Source organism: Lissotriton vulgaris, chromosome 3_1, assembly GCF_964263255.1.
Source record: "Lissotriton vulgaris chromosome 3_1, aLisVul1.2, whole genome shotgun sequence".
NCBI lineage: Eukaryota > Metazoa > Chordata > Amphibia > Caudata > Salamandridae > Lissotriton > Lissotriton vulgaris.
In genome coordinates, this window is record NC_141689.1 from 1,140,987,195 (window position 1) to 1,141,008,610 (window position 21,416).

The following is a 21,416-nucleotide window of genomic DNA, read 5'->3' on the forward strand; positions in this document are numbered from 1 at the left end:
TGTTTGCATCCAGAGCTCTGTCACCTGCTGAGAGCAGGTACCCGATTATTGAAAGAGAAGCCTTGGCTTGCGCTTGGGCTTTAGAACATTTTCGTGCATTTGTTTGGGGGAAAATGGTTCACATTAGGACTGATCATAAACCGTTGGTCCACATTTTATCCACTGAGGGCACAGCTACTGCTTCTGCCAGGTTGGCAAGGATCTCTATGCGGATGAAGGAATACATTTACATGATCACATATGTACCTGGTAAAGACAATGTGGTCGCTGATTGTTTGTCTAGACTCCCTTCCCCTTTGGAAGAGTGCGTTGATGATCCTTGGGGAAACGTCGGTATAGCATTCATTCATGATTCTGGGTTTCCAGCCATTAGCAGGGAGGATTGGTTAGGAGAGCACAGGGCGGACAAGGACTTGGTAGAAGTTTCAGAGTTTATTTGTCATGGCTGGCCGAAAGAGAGATTTTTGTCAGGCTCTGTGAAACCATTTTGGGAGGTACGTTCTGAATTGTCTTTGGATAAGGAGGTTCTGATGAGGGGGGACAGGATTGTTCCACCTTCTGGGCTGAGGAAAAAAGTTTTGGAGTTGTGTCACGAGGGACATTTCGGTATTGTAAGGACTAAGCTAGCGGTTAAAAAAGTGTTTTGGTGGCCCAAAGTTGACAGTGAGGTGGAAACCTTTGTCAAAGGTTGCTCTGTTTGTAATTCTGCGGACAAGTCCTTGAGGACTCTTAGACCAGCTATGAGTGAGGGACTCATTCCTAACATGCCTTGGGAAACCATCGCAGTAGATATTTTTGGCCCTGTGGGTGACCAAAAGGAATACGGGCTGGTTGCCATTGATCTATTTACCAAGTGGCCCGTAGTTAAGTTTGTGGACAGTGTAGATACCCAGACCGTGTTAAAGTTTTTGGATAAAATTTTTATTGTGGAAGGTCTACCTGTTAATATCCTAACGGACAATGGTGTACAGTTCTTGTCCAAAGTTGCCCAAAACTATTTCGCAAAATGTGGTATCACACACAAAACGACCTCTTTGTACAATCCCAGTGGGAATGGAACTGTTGAGCGTTTCAATAGAGTCATTAAAGGGATTTTGCAAGCTGCAAATTACAAAGGTTTAGATTGGAAACTGGAAATACAAAAAGCTGTATGGTCTTACAAGGTAACCTTAAATAACTGCACAGGATTTTCCCCTTTTGTGATGATGCGGGGTAGATTACCTAGGTGTAAATTCAACCCTGGTTGGGTTTTCAAGGATAACGTCAAACAGTGGTCACCTATTGAAGTCAAGAAAAGTTTGGAATTGGTACATGACAAGAGTAAGGCCTATTATGATCAGCGCCATGGTGTGAAAAACATTATTATAAAAACTGGTGATTGGGTCAGGATTAAGAAACCATACAGGGTTTCAAAGGGGGAGAACAAATTTGATTCGCCCAAACAGGTTCTGGAAGTTCTTAGAAACTCAGTCAAGTTAAGTGACGGGAAGGTTTGGAACCTGAAAGACGTGGCTTTGGATATTTGTCCAAACCATGAGGCAGAGGATGTTGTAGGAGACAAACCTTCTGATTTCGATTGGGTTGAGGATTACTTCCAAGGCAGCAATCTGCAGTCGCAACTTGCACCTAATGGTTCTTCTCCTCAATTAAGGGAGGGGGATGGGGTAAACCCTGTTTCTCGCGGTTGTCAGACATCTAACTCACTTGATACCGGTCATGTACATGATGACATGCCGTCCCTTCCCTCTGCTACTTCTCCTAATGTTAGTAATGATGCTGTTCCTGCACCCACACTACCTACAGTTAAGGTTTCAAATAGAACACGAGTGTTGCCTTGTTGGCTTAAGGATTATGTTAAGTAATTCATTTAGTGATTCATTATTTCCCTCCTTATCCCTTCCTTCCTTCCCTCGTTCCTTGCCTTCCTTCGTTGTTCCCTTTCGCCTTTATGTGACGGGGGGGGATGTGTTATGTTGTGCTTTCTTCTATTAAATACATATTGCTTTAAGGCTCGCGTTAGAGCGTGCCACCATGTGGAATGTTTATTACTGCTTCTTGCATTCTTGTTCCATGTAAGGTCAGTTGAAGCTTCCCTCTGCCGATGTCAGCTGTGCTTCCTGGCTCCACCTGTTTTATGCTTTATCACAATAAACCTTGTGAGATACTACTGCCTCCTGCTCTACTTTACAGGAGACTACTACAAAAGAAAGAGACAAATGACTAAAGAACATAAGAAAGGTTCAGGTGACTGACTGTATTTTGAATGAGGATGAGGGAGGAGGAGGGAGTTTCCGAAAAATTGATTCAAGGACAACCGAGACAGGTTCACCAGAATGTGCCCTGTTGGAGCAAGGAAAGGAGAGGATACTCTCTGTGAATGAAGTGTTGTAGTCTCTGACTTGGGCTTGTTCGAACGGAAGACATTGTGTGATGAAGGAGTGATGGGCCAAGCAGAGTGATATTTGGACATTGCACCAGCATGTGTAACAGGATTTCTTGGACAGTTCTACACGACCAGCAACAGATGTTTCTTGCATTCAGCATGGCCATTGCACAGGAATCCAGTTATCCCTGTGCAGTGTAAGAACACACCATTAGAATGCTTCCCGGATACGCACCCAGGGGCTTATTTACAACCCCCTTGCGCCGCCGGTGTGTCACTTTTAATATGGGAAAAAGTCTTTCCTAAAATGGCTTTCCATGTCTTTTCCACATTTCATAAATTGTCTCAAAGGACTTGGTATTAAAACTAGTTAGCTGCTTATTCATCTTCGGTCCTACTCCCTTCCAGCGTTTCAGGAGGCTTTGTCAAATTTCAAACAGGCTGTGGCCACAAGGCAATCCGCGTATTTAGATGTTATTTTCATTTTTCAGCTTTTGAGTACAATAAATCTAAAGAACTGTGGGGCTTGTTTACAAGCCCCTTACTCCACCCTGTATGTCACTTTTTCTCATATTTAAAATTATGCGTTATGCACTGGCGGCGCAAGCCCTGGTGGCGCAAGGGGCTTGTAAACAGACCTGTGTTCCTTGAAGTCTGCCATTTGCTGCAGGCTCTAAAAGCATCTAGGCTTCAATCCGCTGAATAGATTCTATGATGACTTTATTTGTGTCTTATTGTATCCCCCCGTGCACACATTTGAAACATTGTGAAGCTAAAATTCAATATTGTTTTCGACATACCCTTCCTGAATCCCATGTGGATAGAGGGTAAGGTCTGGTAACCATGACCTGAGCACACCGTTATCCTATCTTTTCTTGTCAGTTGGTGGATCAAAATATATCCCTTTCAATTTGATCTTTCTCCATGTCTCCCTTTTCCATGTCCAGGTAAATAATAATTAAACATACACCATATTAATCTCATTCACCGCTTATATTTTTAATATCTTTAATTCACGGAGAGAAATGCTAAGGCGACACGTCCAATGAGCAGCACGCATTCTTGTGGCAGCTACATGTCATCCCAATAACAAAGAAGGCTGTTGATTGGGCAGATAGTAAATACTACAAAAGGCATAGGTTCACTTGGTTCTTAAAGCAATCAAAAATTCTCAATACGTGTGTCTTAGTAAATAAGTTACTTATAGGGCACTATCATCTCAGAAAAAAAATTACAGACTTCAGAAATTTGGGTTACAATCCACATTGCATCTCTCGCTGAGTATCATTGAGCGTAAACACTGCCACACTACTATAATTTCGTTTACTCGGTCTTTTGGCAATGACATTAATTATGTTTATAAATAAAAAAAATAATTGCCATTAAACAAATGTGACTTAGGAACTACGTTAGGTAGATATGCACACTTCATGTAGTACACTGGACAAGGACTCTAACATGAGTCTGCATCAAGTATCCTTCAAGACAAGTTGCCGGAACATGTTGTTTGCCAGTTTATGTGGATTTATATAATATAAGCCGAGATATGAAACAATGAGTTCTGTACAATTGGGTTGAGGAACTGGGTGGAGGAGTTACAACTCCACAAGAGATGATGGGGGGTAGGGTCGACATGGGACAATTACTTCAAGCAATAGTGGGGACAGAGTTGAGGTGTCTGGACCAAGTAACATAAGCCTGTGGGTAGGGTGTTTGGGGAGAGCAAGGGTGCAGCAAAGGGGTTGAGGAGGGCAATTTTGCAGCATCCTGTGATCTACAGTGTGTGGCAGAACACAACCTCACTAAATTAAGGACTTAATTTCCAATGAGTGAGGTTTTTTTATGATCAAAACCATTCAGATAATTCTTTAAGATATTCCATTTTCTCGGGGTAGCATGTTCTTCGGAGATTATGAGCCCTGGTTTTCAAAAGTAAACCTTTTGATTTTGTCTTCAATCCAGTCTCTGTAGGCAGATACTCGCGTGAAGACGGGTGGTTTGGTATCCGCCAGGCAGTTGGATGTTGAGAAACTCATAATTCCATGGACTTCCCATAGCTTTGCAGATGTAGAGTTACAAGCCAGAGGTCCGCCAGTGTCTCCCTGAAGAGGAAAAACACAGGTCAAGATGTAATTAAATTGACCTTTTCATTGACAGACTGGTTAAATGCAGAGGACTGTGCACAACCTGAAATAACGAGGATTAAGGCTGGCTCCACTCAATTATGCCAAGCAATTTAAGTTTAGTGATGTCATCTAGGCAAGAATCCACATGAGTATTCCCTCTGATATAGATTTGAGTTCATGTCATGTGATTTCCAGTGATGTTGTTGTTGGCACTAAGCCTGGGCAAAGCACTACACTGCGCTCGCGTAGTTTGCGAAGTTTGCGCTACTTCGCACTACGCGAATTGCACGTAGCACAGTGCAAACACGCGTAGCGTAGTGCAGCAGTCATTTTTTGCTTGCTCGCGGTCCTCAACGTCAAGTTGGCGAGCAAGCAAAATGACATCCCGCCGAGACTTTTTCCTCGTTTGCGATCAGCAACATCAGGTTGCCGATCGTGAGTGTGGAAAATAAACCTCCCGGCGAGCTTCTCAATGCGGGGAGGTCAGGTTTCTCATTGCAAATGGTCGCGTATGCTCGCGACCGCTCACAATGAGAAACTGCCAGTCCGCGTTGAGAAAGCTGCCGCTCGAGTAAAAATTGACTTGAGCGTCAGTAAAAGACAGCTCGCACTGTACAAGATGCCGTTTTCAATGATTGCACAGTGCGGACAAGCATCTGGCACTGTACAATTATCGTGAACAGCGCACTACACAGTTTGCGTAGCGCTACGCGTAGCTCGCGTAGTGCAAAGTGCACTTCGCTTAGCTATGCGTAGCTATGCATAGCGCTACTTCGCAAACTACGCCCAGGGTTAGTTGGTACAATGATAATGAGATGTGATTTTCGGTCATGTTTTTACTGTGCTAATTATCCACGTTGACACCTGTAAATCCTACCTTTTGGGGTCACAGAATGTTGGCAAATATGGTAATATAACAGAAAACATCTGGTGGTTGGCTTTATTTGACAGCTTTCCCACATTTGATCATTTAAATTTGAATTTGCAGACTAATATTTTTGAACATTGACACTTCGGTGCTTACACAAAGATCTTCATGAGTTGAGGACTGCAGATTATAGGTCACCATCCTGATTCATGGCCCAAAGCTGGATTGTAACCTCTCGTTCCCTTCCTAAAATAATTGATGAATACTGAGGGACTTCTATTCTGTCAATAGCATCCGCCTGATCACTTTGAACCAGATGGAACGTATATGACTCCCCTACAAAGTGTCAAACATACAAAATTCACTTATTGTATTGGTCAGACAGGACCAAAACACATTTGTGTCAGATAATGAGTTATACAATTATTCTTTTACAAAGCACAGATACATTTTGATTTTTTAATGTATTTTTTAAAGTTGTATTTATTTTTAAGAACTTTCTTTTTTGCATAAAGAACATAACATGTCAGTATTATGTTGTGAAAAAAGCCATGAATAAAACTACAAAGAAGGAAAAAAACAGCCATGAAAACAGTGTCGCAGGTTGGCAGGTCATGTGCTAACAAAGCAAATCAGTAGTACTGTCTGAAGATATCCCCAACTCCATTTATACATGTATGAGCAGTGACAACAAGGACATATCCAGGAACTGTTAACAGGAAGCTCCGGAGTTCAATTGAATTGGAGTTATTCGTCTCTATTGTAATCTAGAACCTCCCCATCAGAGGTGGCTGAATGGGACCCCTCAGGATATACAAACCTGGCAAGGAGACGGGCCCACACCTCCAAATCCTCCTCAGTCTTATCACTGCGCCTACAGCCCCTCAAGCGAATCCCCTCTGCCAAAGCCCATTGAGCCACATCCGCTGCCCAGCGCTACACACTCGGTCCCCTCTGACCCATCCAGATAATCGCCACCCTCCTCTTGGCCAAGAGGAGCAATTGGTTCCAGAATTTTGAAGCCATCTCTCGGCCTTTATGCCAGGGAACATCCCCCAACAGGCATACCACAGGTTCCAGGGCCACAGGTGTATGCATCACCCCACTCGTTCAAGAGGACACATGCAGCCAAAATGTTTGTAACTCCTGGCAATCCCATCCCTGAAGTAAGAAGGTGGCTACATGTGCGGGTCACCGAGGGCAATGCAAGAGTCTACTAGGGATCCGTCCTAGGAAGTATCACAGGTGTAACATAGATCAGGCGCAAGAAATTAAAGTAGATAAGTTTGAACCTAGTGTTACGAGATATTGTTATCACCAAGAAACATATTCTAGCCCATCGTGCATCTTCAAGCTATACCTAGAGGTCACCATTCCAGGCCTCCTTTGCTGGGAATGGGCCAACTCTTTGGTCTGCAGACATGGCTTTGTATAAGAAGGAGCCTAGATGCCAGCCACCACCCAATTGTTAGAGGCCCCCAAGGGTCTGCGAAAAGACGGGGCCACAATTCTCACACAATGGTTGAAATACTGGCATATTGAAGGAACTGTCCCGTCTTCATCTGAAAAGTGTCCCGAGCAGCCTCAAATGTGATGAATTATTTGTTGGGAAAAGACCCCCCAATGATTTACACCTTCCCAACCTCCAGCCCGAGATGTCCACTGAGTCAGTAAGAACCCAAAATGCTGGATGATCCCAGAATACAAAATCTTGGGCCAAGGGGGCTTTCCCCAAGATCACACTAACAGTACGCTCCCACATAGATGCAGTATGATGTATGGGATCATTACTCCAACCCCCTGACATCAAAAGTTTTGGTTGCGATGGAGCACTCGATGCATCCAAGGGGGGGAAGGGGGAGTGAATTCCATAATCGTACGGAGGAACTAACAGCCAGATTCATGAAGGTAAAATCGGCTCGCAAAGGGCCAGATTCTGCGAATCTGGCCCTTTGCGAGCGCTTTTATTGCATTTGGAATTCATCATCCCAAATGCAATATTCGCAAAATCTGAAATCGCTAAATTGCGAAGAATTGCATTTAAGGGATCTCTATTTGAGATTCCTTAAATGCAATTCATGAACCATTTTAAAATTGCGAATTCGCAATTTTTGGCCGCTATTTACTGCGAAGTCTGACTTCGTGGTAAATAGCGAAAACTTAGAAAAATGCACTTTAGTGCATTTTTCTAAGTTGGATGTTGCACACACACATGTCCCTTGGACATGTGTGTGTGCGCAACACCAGTGTTAATCACCATTTCAGGGGTGCTACAGGGTGTCCTTTGGACACTCTGGCACCCTTGAAATCGCTTCCTTATTTGCGATTCGCTAATTGCTAATCGCAAATAAGGATTGACTCCCCATTCATTCCTATGGGCCTTAGGCCCATAGGAATGAATGGGGAGTCATTCCTTATTTGCGATTCGCAATTAGCGAATCGCAAATAGGGAAGATGTAGAAATCGCTATAAATTTTGCGATTTCTACATGCTTCCCGTTTTGCGAGTCTTTAATAGCGATTCCTTAATAATCGCTATTAAGGACTCGCAAAAGAGAGAGCATGATGAATCTGGGGGTAAGCCCCTCTGGTACCAAAATGTACCCGTTTCCCAGTAGATTGACACGTAAGGTGAGGTAGCTATTTCACGCACAGCCAGTGGGAACACCAGGGATTTCCTATGATTAATCTGCGGTCTCAACAATTCACTGAATGCAGTAAGATGGGACACCGGATGAGTGGCATCTCCCACTTTGATTCCCCAGTCCGACATAGCCTGTAGGATCAGTGCGGCCAGGGGTTCCAGTGCAATGGCAAACAGGAATGTTGTCTTTATTACAAAAGAAATACAACACACAGTGTGCCAGGTGCAACATGAAGACAACGAGTATTAGTTGGTATTTAATATAGAGTTCTCAGATAACGAAATATTATGAAAAGTGTTACTACAATCACAGGGCAGGTATCTCCTCTGCCAAGGATAAAATATGTTCTTAGCTTTCCTTACCGCACAGACGATCTCCCTGAAAGCAATGTGTAATCAAACCCCTCCTAAGGCCGGTATACAACGGGCCAATCCCAAATCACGCAGCCAAATGATTTAAAAGTATTTTTGAGCATTAACAAAACAATTTGGGATGCTGTTTCAGAGGCCTTCGAACCTTCTCGTCATTTGCTGGTTACAGCCATTTTACCTCAAATTTTCAAAAGAGTTCATTGTTGCCAGATGCTGAAACAACAAGAAGGGCTGTGCTCGGATGCAATACCAGACAAGCTAGGGGAGATATGCCCTAAATTTCGGTTCTCTGCACAGGAAGGCTTAGTCTGGGTTAATGTATATTGTCCTGTGGACCTTGCTTGAACCAACTTTAATCAAACTGACCAAAGGTACTGCCTCGGCTCCGGATGGACGGGTCGTTGTGGGCGGAGACTTTAATAAAATAATCACTTGCACATTAGTAGGAAGGATGGGTCTAGGTAAATAAGAAACATGACCCTCCCATATCGGGTAGAGTCTCTGGGCGTTAGAGATATTTGGAGAGCCAGAAACACAGAGACACGTGAATACACATATTATTCTTATTCGCATGGCTCATATTCAGGAGCGGCCCGTGCAGGTAAGAGCGGTGGGCCGGGGTGGGGAGGGGAGCCGACACACGGCGATGAGGGAAAATTGTCAGTTTGATATGAAAAATCAAGTCTCTAGTCTGCGGCATGGCCAGTGTGTCATGAGCCCTAGTGCAAGGAAAGAAATGCCATCACTGGCTGCCGTTCGAACTGTGAAATACAGCCATAATCAGGGTTCAGCAGGCCCCTTAAGCCTCTGGACCCCGGTGCCACTGCACCTGCTGCACCAATGGAAGCTGCGCCCCCGTCTCCACTGTTGCACATTACACGCCTCAAACGTACCTCCCAAAAAGATGTCAACAGTCTGTATTCTTCTGCCCATAGCTAACCCACACTCCCTACAGCACCTGCAGGTAGGTGCTTTTCTTTGATTTAAATTTAATTTTTGATCATTTATTAGATTCTTCATGTTGCGCACTGTTGGGGCATGGCGCCAATGACAGGAGTCAGAGGGTAGCTTCCCACAGTGGAGAATCTACTCATGTAAGGAAAATCTCCCTCAGTAGGATTTTGTTTTAGGGAACTACTTGACATTCAACATCAAATAGTATCTGCATTTTGTAATGGGATGCTATCTTATGGATTCAGACGAACCAGTAGCTATTGTTATTGGTGTACATAAATCTAATTACTGTGCAGTTCTTTTGTCAATAGGACCATATATATAGACAATAAACTGGAGTGGTGATCTTGGTGAGCCCTGTGGAATACACCAGTGCACAGGTTTTGGATTAGACTCGAAATCGGTGCGGAGACGGATTGCTGAAGAAATGTCACCAAGGAGCCCATCGACTTGTCAGATGGCTGGAGAGGGAAGAGGAATCCGAGACAGGGCCCGGGGCGAAGTCATGTCGAGATTCAAGATCAGGCTTCTGGGATACAAGGACCATTCAATTGTACCCACACTACAAGTATTGTGAGATGCCGCATGAGCGTTGTTTGTAGGAGTACCCCTATTAAATATGCATTTGCATATTTTGTGGCGAATGTAAGTATGTAAAGAAAATCTGGATATTGATGAGCTGTCTGGCTTGGTTAAATTATATGTAGGGCTTCCAGTTTTATGGTATTTCTTTTTTTTGACATTTCCGTCTGTATTTATTTTTTGCTAATTTTATCTGTATTTATCCATATTTATTTTGGGTTTTGTGGGAAAATTAAGCTGAAATGAGTATATTTCAACATTTAAATAACCGATAAATATGCACTCATACTTGAATGTCTGCCAGATTTCAGTGCTGTGAACACCCGCAGAAGATAAATCGGTGCACTTATATGAAAATATGCACATTTCTGTAACAACCTTAACTGCTGTTAAAGCCTCTTTATTAACGTTCCTTTCTTTTTTAACCCCATTATCTATCAATCCACACATCTATTGGCCTGGCAGTCATGACAGGCCGTATTTAGAATTACTCAAAAAGCAACCCAATATCAGTATTTATCCACATTTAAAAATAAATAGAGACATAAAAATTAATGTTTTCTGTCTGGATTTATCTGTAAAAATCAGTAAAAACAGAAAACAAGGAACCTTAATTATATGCAAAAACGTTCAACAAGAGCTGTGATCCAGCCACTTATTTGCTGCCTGAACTATTTTCTATTCTGTCCCACCCCGTTTATAGACCTGTGTGTTTATAGGATAACAAAGTAACAGCATAGGTTCAGTATGTGAGCCTGGTTCATTTTTAATAGAGTATTTTTCTCTGGCTCATCAGGAGACATATACTGCAGCGACTGAGAGATGGCTATGTCTGTTTACGTTTGTGCGGGATGAAGTTCAGAGATCTAATATGAATCCCTACTCTTCGCCTGGCTGAGGCCATTGGCTCTGTAGTATTTCCCATTTCACAAATGGATAAATATTAGTGCACAAGGCTTGGGACTCATCACCAGCAGAGATGGGCTACAGCCACTGCTAGTACTCATGGCTTGCGGCGCGGCTCAGTCCTCCTGTAGAGTCCTGGCTAAGTTCAGTTGCGTATTTGTAGATAATAGGGCCGACTGAGCTCTGAAAATGATGTAGGGGTTTCCTCTCCAGGGTCATTATATGAATGAGTGCAGGCAGGCTGTACTGGGTCACAGATATGAATCTGAGAGGAGAATGGGAGCACCAGTGTGTCTGATGTCTCTTGACTGTATCAGTGGCAGGGCACTGACACAACGTAGAAATGGTGGGTTAAGTAGAAGTGAATCAATAGTTATGTGAGGGGTTGGGGGGTTTATGGCCAGTCCGGATGAGGTGATTGGTCAGGAGACTAAGAAGGGATGTCTGAAATCTATCTGAACAGAATAGCTTCTGATTAGTTCGAGCCAATCAGATTGCTAGAAGAGAAGCTGCCTTGCTGCAGTCCGCGGATATGCCACGCTGGCGGAGCCTTAGCTTTGGCCTAAGGTTAGAATATGCTCCACTGGGTCCACAAGATGTAAAGAGCCCACTAGGCCTCCCTGAGCCGGGAGGTTGCTGCGGCTGGGAGTCTGCTCCCACCTTCCTCTGTTGACTGACACTGACGTGACCTCCTTAAGTTGATACAGTGCAGGACACCACGCAACATAAGTAGATGAATGTTTGAACTGGAACCTAAAATCATCAACTCTTTCTTGAGTTAGGGTAACTAGGCAGCCCAGGACCTGGAGTGGGCGCATACCCCAAAGAATAGCAGCATGCCAGGCTTAGTGCCTAGGGATCCCACGGAAAGGCTGCTGGCAGCATATTTAAAGAGAGCACCCACAGTTATGGATGAGAGGGTTAAAACCAGGGCTCGAGTCGGGGTACCACGCGGGTGGACTGCGTCCCCCCACTTATTTTACTGGGGGGACGCAGTCCCCCCTGCCAAACAGCTGGACTTCACTCTTTGGTCTCTCTGGGACGAGGAGCTCGGCACCTTTCCTGACGTCACTTCCTTTTGTGACGTCACTTCCAGTGACAGTGTCCCCCAACTTCTTTTTTTACGACTTGAGCCCTGGTTGAAACTCTTAAGAAAAAAACAGTGCCACAGCATTTTTTTCCATCTTCAGGAGAGGTAAAGAAGATAAGGAATAAGACAGTACACATAGCATCCACAGAACATACGGCAATGGTGCCAGGAGTGGGGGCTGTGTAGACAGTAGACCCTATTGAAGGAAAAACACACTTATGGCACAGCCAATTTTACTTGTCAAAGGCCACTGGGGACTGAAACACTGGACATACTGTGTGATTTCCCATAAGCTTTTAGATGGTATTCTGACTTAAGTTTTTCAGGAGACCTCAAGAGGAATTCATCCTTCCAAAAAGGATCCCTCTGTTTTGCAGATGGATGTTGCACACACCCATTGCTTTTCCATTTAATAAAATAAATATCTCTGCAGCTACAGTATGGTGTCAGATGTGTGGACCAGTGGTTTCTTTGTTGCTAAACAAAGATAAGGCACTCTGGGGCATATTATCAAGGGGGTTTATCTCTGCTTTTTTGGCTTTAAAAGCCAAGAAAGCGGAGATAAAATTTTCTCCCTATTACCTAGCTGTCGCTAACACCAGTTAGCGACAGCTAGTAGGAGATAGCGACCATCTTGGGCCCCACTTTGCATGTCAGTGATATTTATCACTAATGACATGCAAAGTGGGCGTGCCAAGATGTTAGCGACTGGAAACAGTCGCTAACATCGCTATCTCCTATTACCAACTTTTGGAGATATTCGCGCTAAGCGCGAATATCTCCAAAAGCTAACACCTGCCCTGAGCAGTTCTTAGCCATGTTATCCAATGGGAGGTGGATAACATGGCTAAGAGCATTAGCTCGGTAATGCATGAATATTGCTGACTTTTCAGCGATATTCATGCATTGCGGCCGATTTTTATCGCATTTGCGATAAACCTTGGTAATACCAAGGTTTATCTGCGATAAAAATCGCCGCAGCTCGGCTGTAAATTTTTGTCTCTAACCAAGCAATAGCGATAATTATCGCTATTGCTTGGTAATATGCCCCTCTATTCCTAGTGAGGATTCTTTCCCTTAAGACCACACGACGGAGCAGCACCCGCTTCCCTCAAGGATCACTGCACGAGTCCACTGCCTAGGTGGACTTCTGTTTACATGCACCGGCTGAGCCAACCCATGTTGTTCCTAATCTGATACGCAGCTGTTTCCTACCCGTTGGACATCAGGTACCACAGAGCACCACAGGCCTTAGCATGTTACGTAGAATGTGCAGATTTTTTATTAAATTCTGAAGTAAAGTAATGCCTTCGCAGTTGTATGCTTTAATACTTCAGAAGGTAGAAAATCCATGTTTTTCTGTTTTCAAGCAAAACGTGAAATTCATATTTGCATCTAGAAAAAACAATTTACAATTTAATGTACAAAAGTAAACAAACTCGAACTTACCTCACACGCAGACTTTGGCTGTTCAGGAGCTATGTAACCCGCGCAGATCATGGAAGGTCTGAGCTGGTCCCACCAATGTTTCGGTTTACTGCAAATGTCATAAGGGATTATAGGCAGAGGGGCCTGCATCAGCACTTTCGAGTTAACAGGGAACAGCGAACCTGAAAAACAAACAAAGTCATATGTATGCACCTATCAACAACTGATGCCAGTTCTAGGTCATTCCCAAAGTACTGGAAGAAATATAGGTTGAAGCTCTGACGATTTGTTACAGACATGTGTGCACCGGATGTGCACATGAAGCATTATGCATTCGCGCGAGCACAGCCACAAACACTTGCAGGTGTGTCAGCGGCATTGACCAGCAGCCAAATATGACTGATGTGTGCTCAAACCAAACATGTGACAACAACAGGGGATAGGTCCGTGAACTTGCAGTGAGGGCTAGACCTTCTTTTAAATCGCAAAAACACACAGTGCCCACACCACAATTACTTAATCAATACTTTGATAGGGAAAGAAACCAATTTATTGTGACTTCCCTAAGACAATCTTACTTTGTGTCCATTATTTTATGCTTTTTATCTTTTTCGAAAACTTATAACAGAAAAAAGGACAATACATGCACAATATTTACAAGACTAAATGCACTTTGTACAAGCTTCAAACATAAACATTATGTACAATTTAAAACATTTTTGCATCAAACATTTATACACAGACAACAAAATATATTACACGAAAAATTTAAATTCAGAATCCACAGCCCTGATGAAAGACCAGTGATGCCACGCCTGGTCTAGAAACGCGTCGGCAGTTTTGTTTGGGCGGAATAAATTGTCATATGTAACATACTAGGACCGGCTGGTCCAGTACTCAAACGCTTATAAGTCACTAAGTTGTTTCATATTCCCCCTAAAAAAAAAATGGTTTGAATGTAATATATTTTGTTGTCTGTGTATAAATGTTTGATGCAAAAATGTTTTAAATTGTACATAATGTTTATGTTTTAAGCTTGTACAAAGTGCATTTAGTCTTGTAAATATTGAGCATGTATTGTCCTTTTTTCTGTTATAAGTTTTCGAAACAGATAAAAAGCATAAAATAATGGACACAAAGTAAGATTGTCTTAGGGAAGTCACAATAAATTGGTTTCTTTCCCTATCAAAGTATTGATTAAGTAATTGTGGTATGGGCACTGTGTGTTTTTGCAAACCAAACATGTGGCACAGCAATACATGTGTAGTATCACCAACATTGAACCACACCACAGGCTTGCGGATCCCAAATTAACATTGACAGTGAACAGGTATACATCACATGCCACTTAGGGAATGACACCTCAGCGCGTGAATAATACTCTATGCCAGGACCACCCTTCTGTGACCTAATTCGTAAAACTCACTCATGCCTTTATGCTTCGCCTAACATCTTGGGGGCATATCAGCAAGGCGGCCTTATAAAATTATTGCCGCTTTTGCGTCAGTTTTCGCCCGAAAAGTGGCGAAACTTTTATCGCCTTATCTGCAAGGTCACACTATCTCGTGGATCCTTGCCTTAGTGCCCTACTCATAACGCCCAGCTTTGCATCTCTAATTAGATGCTGAGTGGGCATACCTTCCCAAACTTCAGTGGGAAATGTCGCTAAACGACATTACTCCAATTAACAAGCAAATCACTAACCTGCTTAGCAATATTAAAAGAAGTGCTAACAGCGCTTAACCAGGTTTCTGTCTGCCTGCTTTTCATCTGATTTAGCCATGTAATCCAATGGGAGGTGGATTACATGGCTACGTCCCCCCTGTCCTATCAGCAAGGTATCGCCTGTCACAGTGTGATTATCGACAGTTTCCCAGCAATAACCGCACTGTTTTGAAGCTAACGCTTTGATTTCTATCGCTTTGGAGATATGGGTTGCTGATAGCACGCTATGTCCGCGATAAAAACCAGTGATACCCGGCGATAATTATCCTAGCGCTAAGTACGCTTAGCTATAATTATCCCCGGTTGTTGCTGATATGCCCCTTGGTGGTTCGAAATGCATCGCTCGCTTCCCCCTGAATCGGCACAGCGGGCGCTTAGAGGCAACGATGTATTAAAAGTGTCTATAACAGATTATGTAAACACACAGATTGTAAATCACTGTCTCAACTAATAGCAACCCTGGCTGCACACTTCTTCGGAATTACCTAAACATAAAAACATAGCAATGCTTTGAGATCAGTCTAAAATTAAACCCAAGATAGACCTGCCAATGTAGCGAATCTCTGACCATTGCCTGTTAGAGCACTTTTGCAAGATGGCCAACGCCTGGGGGCATATTAGCAAGAACCTCGTTAAAATTATCGCTGTTTTAGCAACAGGAAACTGCCCCTAAAGCGGCGATAATGGGCTTGCTAATATGCGTTATTGAATTCCAGTAGAAGCCCAGGTTAGATGTGCAGGACTTCTAACCTGAGCTTCTATTGGAATTCTATAACGCATATTAGCAAGCCCATTATCGCCGTTTTAGCTGCAGTTTCCTTTAGCTAAAACAGCAATAATTTTAATGAGGTTCTTGCTAATATGCCCCAAAGTTCCAAGGGGCATATTATCAAGAACGGCGCTAAAAATGATCGCCGGTTTAGCGGCAGAAAACTGCAGCTAAAGTGGCGATAATGGGCTTGATAATATGCTTGAGAATTCCAATAGAAGTCCATGTTCTGGTGTGAACCTGGGCTTCTATTGGAATTCTCGAGGGCATATTATCAAGCCCATTATCGCTGCTTTAGCTATAGTTTATGGGGCATATCATCAAGCGGCAGCGATATTTATCGCTGGCTGCTTTTAGCGTGTAAAATTTTAACGCCGACTATCGGCGAAATCTGTCGCCCGGTTAGCGCACTATTACCAACGTGCATCGCCGAGGCGATAGAAATCCAGGCAAAAGCGTCGGAAAGAGTCAAAATCACCTGAATTCCAGCGATAGAAAACTGCATTAGGGAATACCTTGTAGATAGGGAGACGAGGACTCAGCATGACAATCCACCTCCCATTATAGATATGGCTAAGTAAGAAAAATAGCAGGCGTAACAAACCGGCGATATACCCGGTTAGCGCTGATTTTAATATCGCTATGCGTGTTAGCGATACACTTGAAAATAGAGAGAAGCTGGGTTAGCGATATTATCCCATGTTGTTTCACGGGACACGCCTCCTTTGCATCTCATTAGCGATGCAAGGCGATGCGATGTTGAAGCCAGTGCTAAACCCATTAAACACGCGTTGGCATGCTCTTGTAAATAAAGCAATAATTTTATTGTCGCATTTCGTCCAAACAAAAATGGACGGAAACGCAGCGATAAAATTTTCGCTGGCCCTTGATAATATGTCCCTTCTGCTGCTAAACTGGCGATAATTTTAACGCTGTTCTTGATAATATGCCCCATAATTCTGGCCATGCACTTGTAAAAAGTGCCTGAAAGAGGCAGCCACTCATTTTATGCTCTTCTGCACTCTGTCCATGACCCCACGAAGGAAATGCTAATCCTATTACTTGGAGCAAAAACCACAGATGAGCCCACAACACTATGCCCTGTGTATCTTTGGTCCCGTTCTGCAGCACAGCGTCGTGGTGCTAGAGGTCTATAGAAGAGTTCTTTCTGTGCTCTCTGCACTCAATTACTTTCCTCTTTGCGCTTTTTATGTATTAAGAAACAGCTTATGGGTCTTTGTTTAATAATTTTAACTTTGACAGTTATCAGCATTAATGTTTGCTATGATTATTGCATGGCTTTTGAGCTGAGCCAAATAAATGAATATCAAACTTTGAATACTTGGGGCCAAACATACCAATGCAAAAACAACAGTTGATGGACAGAATGCAGAACAATGCCATACATTCACCCCAGTACAGAGATCTGGGCCTAAACCCATCGTTTTTTTGCTCACCATGCCATTCCAGTTTGAACCCAGCCATATGCAAATCAGTCTTGACCCTGTGCCCCATGGGAACAGTCCAGGTCCTCCCTGGACTGGAAACAAGCATCCACGGACCGGTTTCGGGCTTTCAGCCAAACATACCAAGCCACTGCTGTGTGTATATATATCTAATTAAAACAATTATTATATTCGGGTGTCTCCTATGTTATCTGACTTAAAACATTGCAAATTCTTGCTATTTGCTCCTTGAAAGTTGGGGAAGTGATAAAGTGTGTGGCCAGAAGAATATAAAATCCATAGCCATTGAAATATTTACCATACCTTACATGCGTCGTCATTAAAACTTTGGAATTATAACTTGCTAAATTAATGTACATAGTTTGCTACTTGTTAATACTGAAATTGAACTCCGTAACAGGACCTGAGTGTCGAGCAAGTGACGCTACGTAACAGAAACATACAATATACAGGCATAGCTTGCCATCATCTAGTGGCCACAGAGTAAAATGGTTTGGTTATTACAACGTGGGACCCGAATCAGAGCTTTTTTCTCTGTGACCAGTTTATTTTATCGATCTAACTTACGAGAGTAAGAAAATGGCTGTGCCCTGTTGACTTTAATCGCTTATCTGATATAAATATTCTAGATCAATCTAAGTTAGAATTGGTAAGAAAAAAATGCTTAACTGCCACACATGGTGGCAGGGTTCATAATTGCGTCCTTAAAGAGTTCGATTCCTACCACTTCCACGATGTAACCGCTTCCATAACCCAAAAAAATCGCACAGTTTTGATATCGTTTGGAAAACTCTCGTTTCAAGATAACATTCTAATACTACTGTCTAGATACCTGGATGTGTTGCTAGAATAAAGAAGCTCATATTTGGTATTTCCCTTCTGGCCTGATTTAGAGTGCACAGTACGTTTGTAGTATAACTCACACCATCTCCATGTAGGGTGACCAACCGTCCGTAAATTTCACGGACAGTCCGTAATTTCGCCCGCCTGTCCGTTGTCCGTGAAGGAATCTTTAACGGACGCCATTTGTCCGTCATTTTAACAGGGCACTGGTTGCTCCACCCTAAAGCCGGCACAGCTTGCACCCACCTCTTTTCTTCACTCCGATGCTGCACCAAAGCTCCTCAGCATTGGAGAGGCACAGCGGGATGGTAACCCTCACACCTCCAGCCCTTGATGACCTGTTAAGAGGTGCTTCGAAGGTGACTGAGAGGGAGGGGCTGCCGGTTCAGGAGCTGCGACATCTATTCACATGCAAACAGCCCAGAATGTGTCATGTCTCTGCTATTTAGAGGGGGGCTCACACATTCCATTTTTACCCAGGGCCCCAAACATCCCAGACTCGGCCAGATTACACCCCTGATTACACCGAGGCAGCACGTGGTTCTCTTCACAGAGCTTAATTACTGTCACTAAATTGTAAGCAAACCTCGGTTCTTCAAACATGCAGTCTATAATGTAAGAAAATAAAGAAATGGCACAATCGCACCCACACTGAATAACAAAGTATGGAGGACAATCAGTTCAATCAGTTCTCTTAGAGTATCTCCTGTAAGTACTGTACATCACAGTGGGGGATGGCATTTTGGACAGAGAGCCTGTCTTCTCATTGTCTTGTGCAGGAGAGGAGCCCAAGATGATACTAGAATACTGCATGCCCACCCCTGTGTTCCCTCTCCTGTGATGGCTCCTGCCCTCCCCTCAGTGATGGCACCTGTCCCCCCCATGTGGTGGCTCCAGTCCACCCCCACCTGTGGTGGCTCTTGTCCCCCCCTGTGGTGGATCCTGTCTCCTCCCTGGGTGGCTTCTGTCCCAGTCCTGGAACGGCCCCTGCAGCGAGGGTGAAGTTCTTGATGGGCCTATTCTCAAAAGGGCTCAGCTCAAAATTAATATGGAAAGGTCGGCGAGTAAGTAAGTGAAGGGATGGGTGAATGGCTGGATGAATTAGTGAAAGGGTGAATGGATGAATGAAAGATTGAATAAATGGCTAATGAGAGAGGATGGATGGATTGATGAGTGAGGGGAAGGATGGAGAGAAAATGTAAATAGCTGGATGTATGGGTGGAAGGGTAGCTGGATGATGGATGAGGGGAAAGATGGATGAGGGGAAGGATGATGGATGAGGAGAAGGATGGATGGATGGAGGGGAAGGATGGATGGATGAGGGAAGGATGGATGGAGTGGATGGATGGAGGGGAAGGATGGATGGATCAGGAGATGGATGGATGGATGGATGAGGGGAAATATAAATGGATGGGATGGATGGATGGGTGAGGGGAAGGATGGATGATGGATTAAAGGAAGGATGGATGAGGGGAAAGATGGATGGATGACGGGAAAGGATGGATGAGGGGATGGATGGATGGGTGAGGGGTGGATGGATGGGTGAGGGGATGGATGGATGGGTGAGGGGATGGATGGATGGATGAGGGGATGGATAGAGGGGAAGGATGGATGGATGGGTGGGTGAAAGGATGGATGGATGATGAGGGGAAGGATGGATGGATGGATTTTGAGGGGATGGATGGATGGATGATGAGGGGGTGGGTGAAAGGATGAATGATGAGGGGAAGGGTGGATGGATGGATGGATGATGAGGGGGTGCGTGAAAGGATGGATGGATGGATGATTATGGAATGGATGGATGATGAGGGGGTGGGTAAAAGGATGGATGGATGGATGATGAGGGGAAGGATGGATGGATGATGAGGGGAAGGATGGATGATGAGTGGGTGGGTAGAAGGATGGATGGATGGATGATGAGGGAAAAGGATGGATGGATGATGAGGGGATGGATGATGAGGGGAAGGATGGATGATGAGGGGAAGGACAGATGGATGATGAGGGGAAGGATGGATGATGAGGGGAAGGATGGATGGATGGATTATGAGGGGATGGATGATGAGGGGAAGGATGGATGATGAGGGGGTGCGTGAAGGGAGGGATGGATGGATGATTAGGGAATGGATGGATGATGAGGGGGTAGGTAAAATGATGGATGGATGATGAGGGGAAGGATGGATGGATGATGAGGGGAAGGATGGATGGATGATGAGGGAAAAGGATGGATGGATGATGAGGTAAAAGGATGGATGGATGATGAGGGAAAAGGATGGATGGATGATGAGGGGAAGGATGGATGATGGATGGATGGATGGATGGATGATGGGTGGGTGAAAGGATGGATGGATGGAGAGTCGGTGGGTGAAAGGATGGATGGATGATGAGTGGGTGGGTGAAAGGATGGATGGATGGATGAGTGCGTGGGTGGGTGAAAGGATGGCTGGATGGATGAGTGGGTGGGTGGATAGTGGGTGGGTGAAAGGATGGATCAGTGGATTGGATGGTGGGTGGGTGAAAGGATGGATGAGTGGGTGGGTGGATGGTGGGTGGGAGGATGGTTGGGTGGATGATGGGTGGGTAGGTGGATGAGTGAAATGATGGATGGATTGATGGATTGATAAGTGCAAGGGTGAATGAATGGACGTGTGGATGTAAGAATGGATGAGTGAGTGAAAGGGAGGGTAGATGGACAAAAGGATGAATAGATGTGTGAAGGAGTGAAATGATAGATGGATGAGTGATAGGATCAATGGATGGATTCATGAGTGGATGAGTAGATGGATGGATGGGTGGGTGGATGGATGGATGGAAGGATGGCTAAGTGAAAGGGTCGATGGAGAGAGAAAGGGAGGATGGATGGATGAATAAAATAGTGGATGGGTGGAAGGATTAGTAAGTGAAAGGATGGCTGGATTGGTGAAAGGGTAAATGGCTGAATGGATGAGTGAATGGATGGATGGGATAAAGAGTGGATGGATAAGTGTACAGGTGGATAGGGTGAAATGGTGGATGGATGGATGGATGGATAATGGAGATGAGTGAAAGGATGGATGAGGGGATGGATGAAGGGATGGATGAGTGAAATGATAGATGGAAGGATACATGATGGATAGGTTTGCAAACGGTTGAATATGTTTGGAAATGGCTGGGCTTACTTATATACTATTGCGCGACCTCTAATGTGTCTGTAAAACGTACCTATTGTCCTGAAGTTTTGTCCTGAATTTTGACCTCCTGTCCTGAATTTGTGTCCTGAATTTT

The 21,416-nt window shown here is 44.1% G+C and overlaps 1 protein-coding gene across 1 annotated transcript in view; it reads right to left on the reverse strand.

The window, feature by feature from the left end:
• Positions 1–3,357: 3,357 nt before the first annotated feature.
• Positions 3,358–21,416, reverse strand: part of LOC147727573 (ovochymase-2-like) — a 455,363-nt gene continuing 437,304 nt past the window's right edge. The window contains exons 24-25 of the mRNA XM_086961618.1: positions 13,374–13,534; positions 3,358–4,485 (exon numbers count right to left, since the gene is read on the reverse strand). Coding sequence (XP_086817744.1) covers positions 4,294–4,485; positions 13,374–13,534 — 353 coding nt within the window. The 3' untranslated portion in view covers positions 3,358–4,293. The remainder of the gene's footprint in view (positions 4,486–13,373; positions 13,535–21,416) is intronic.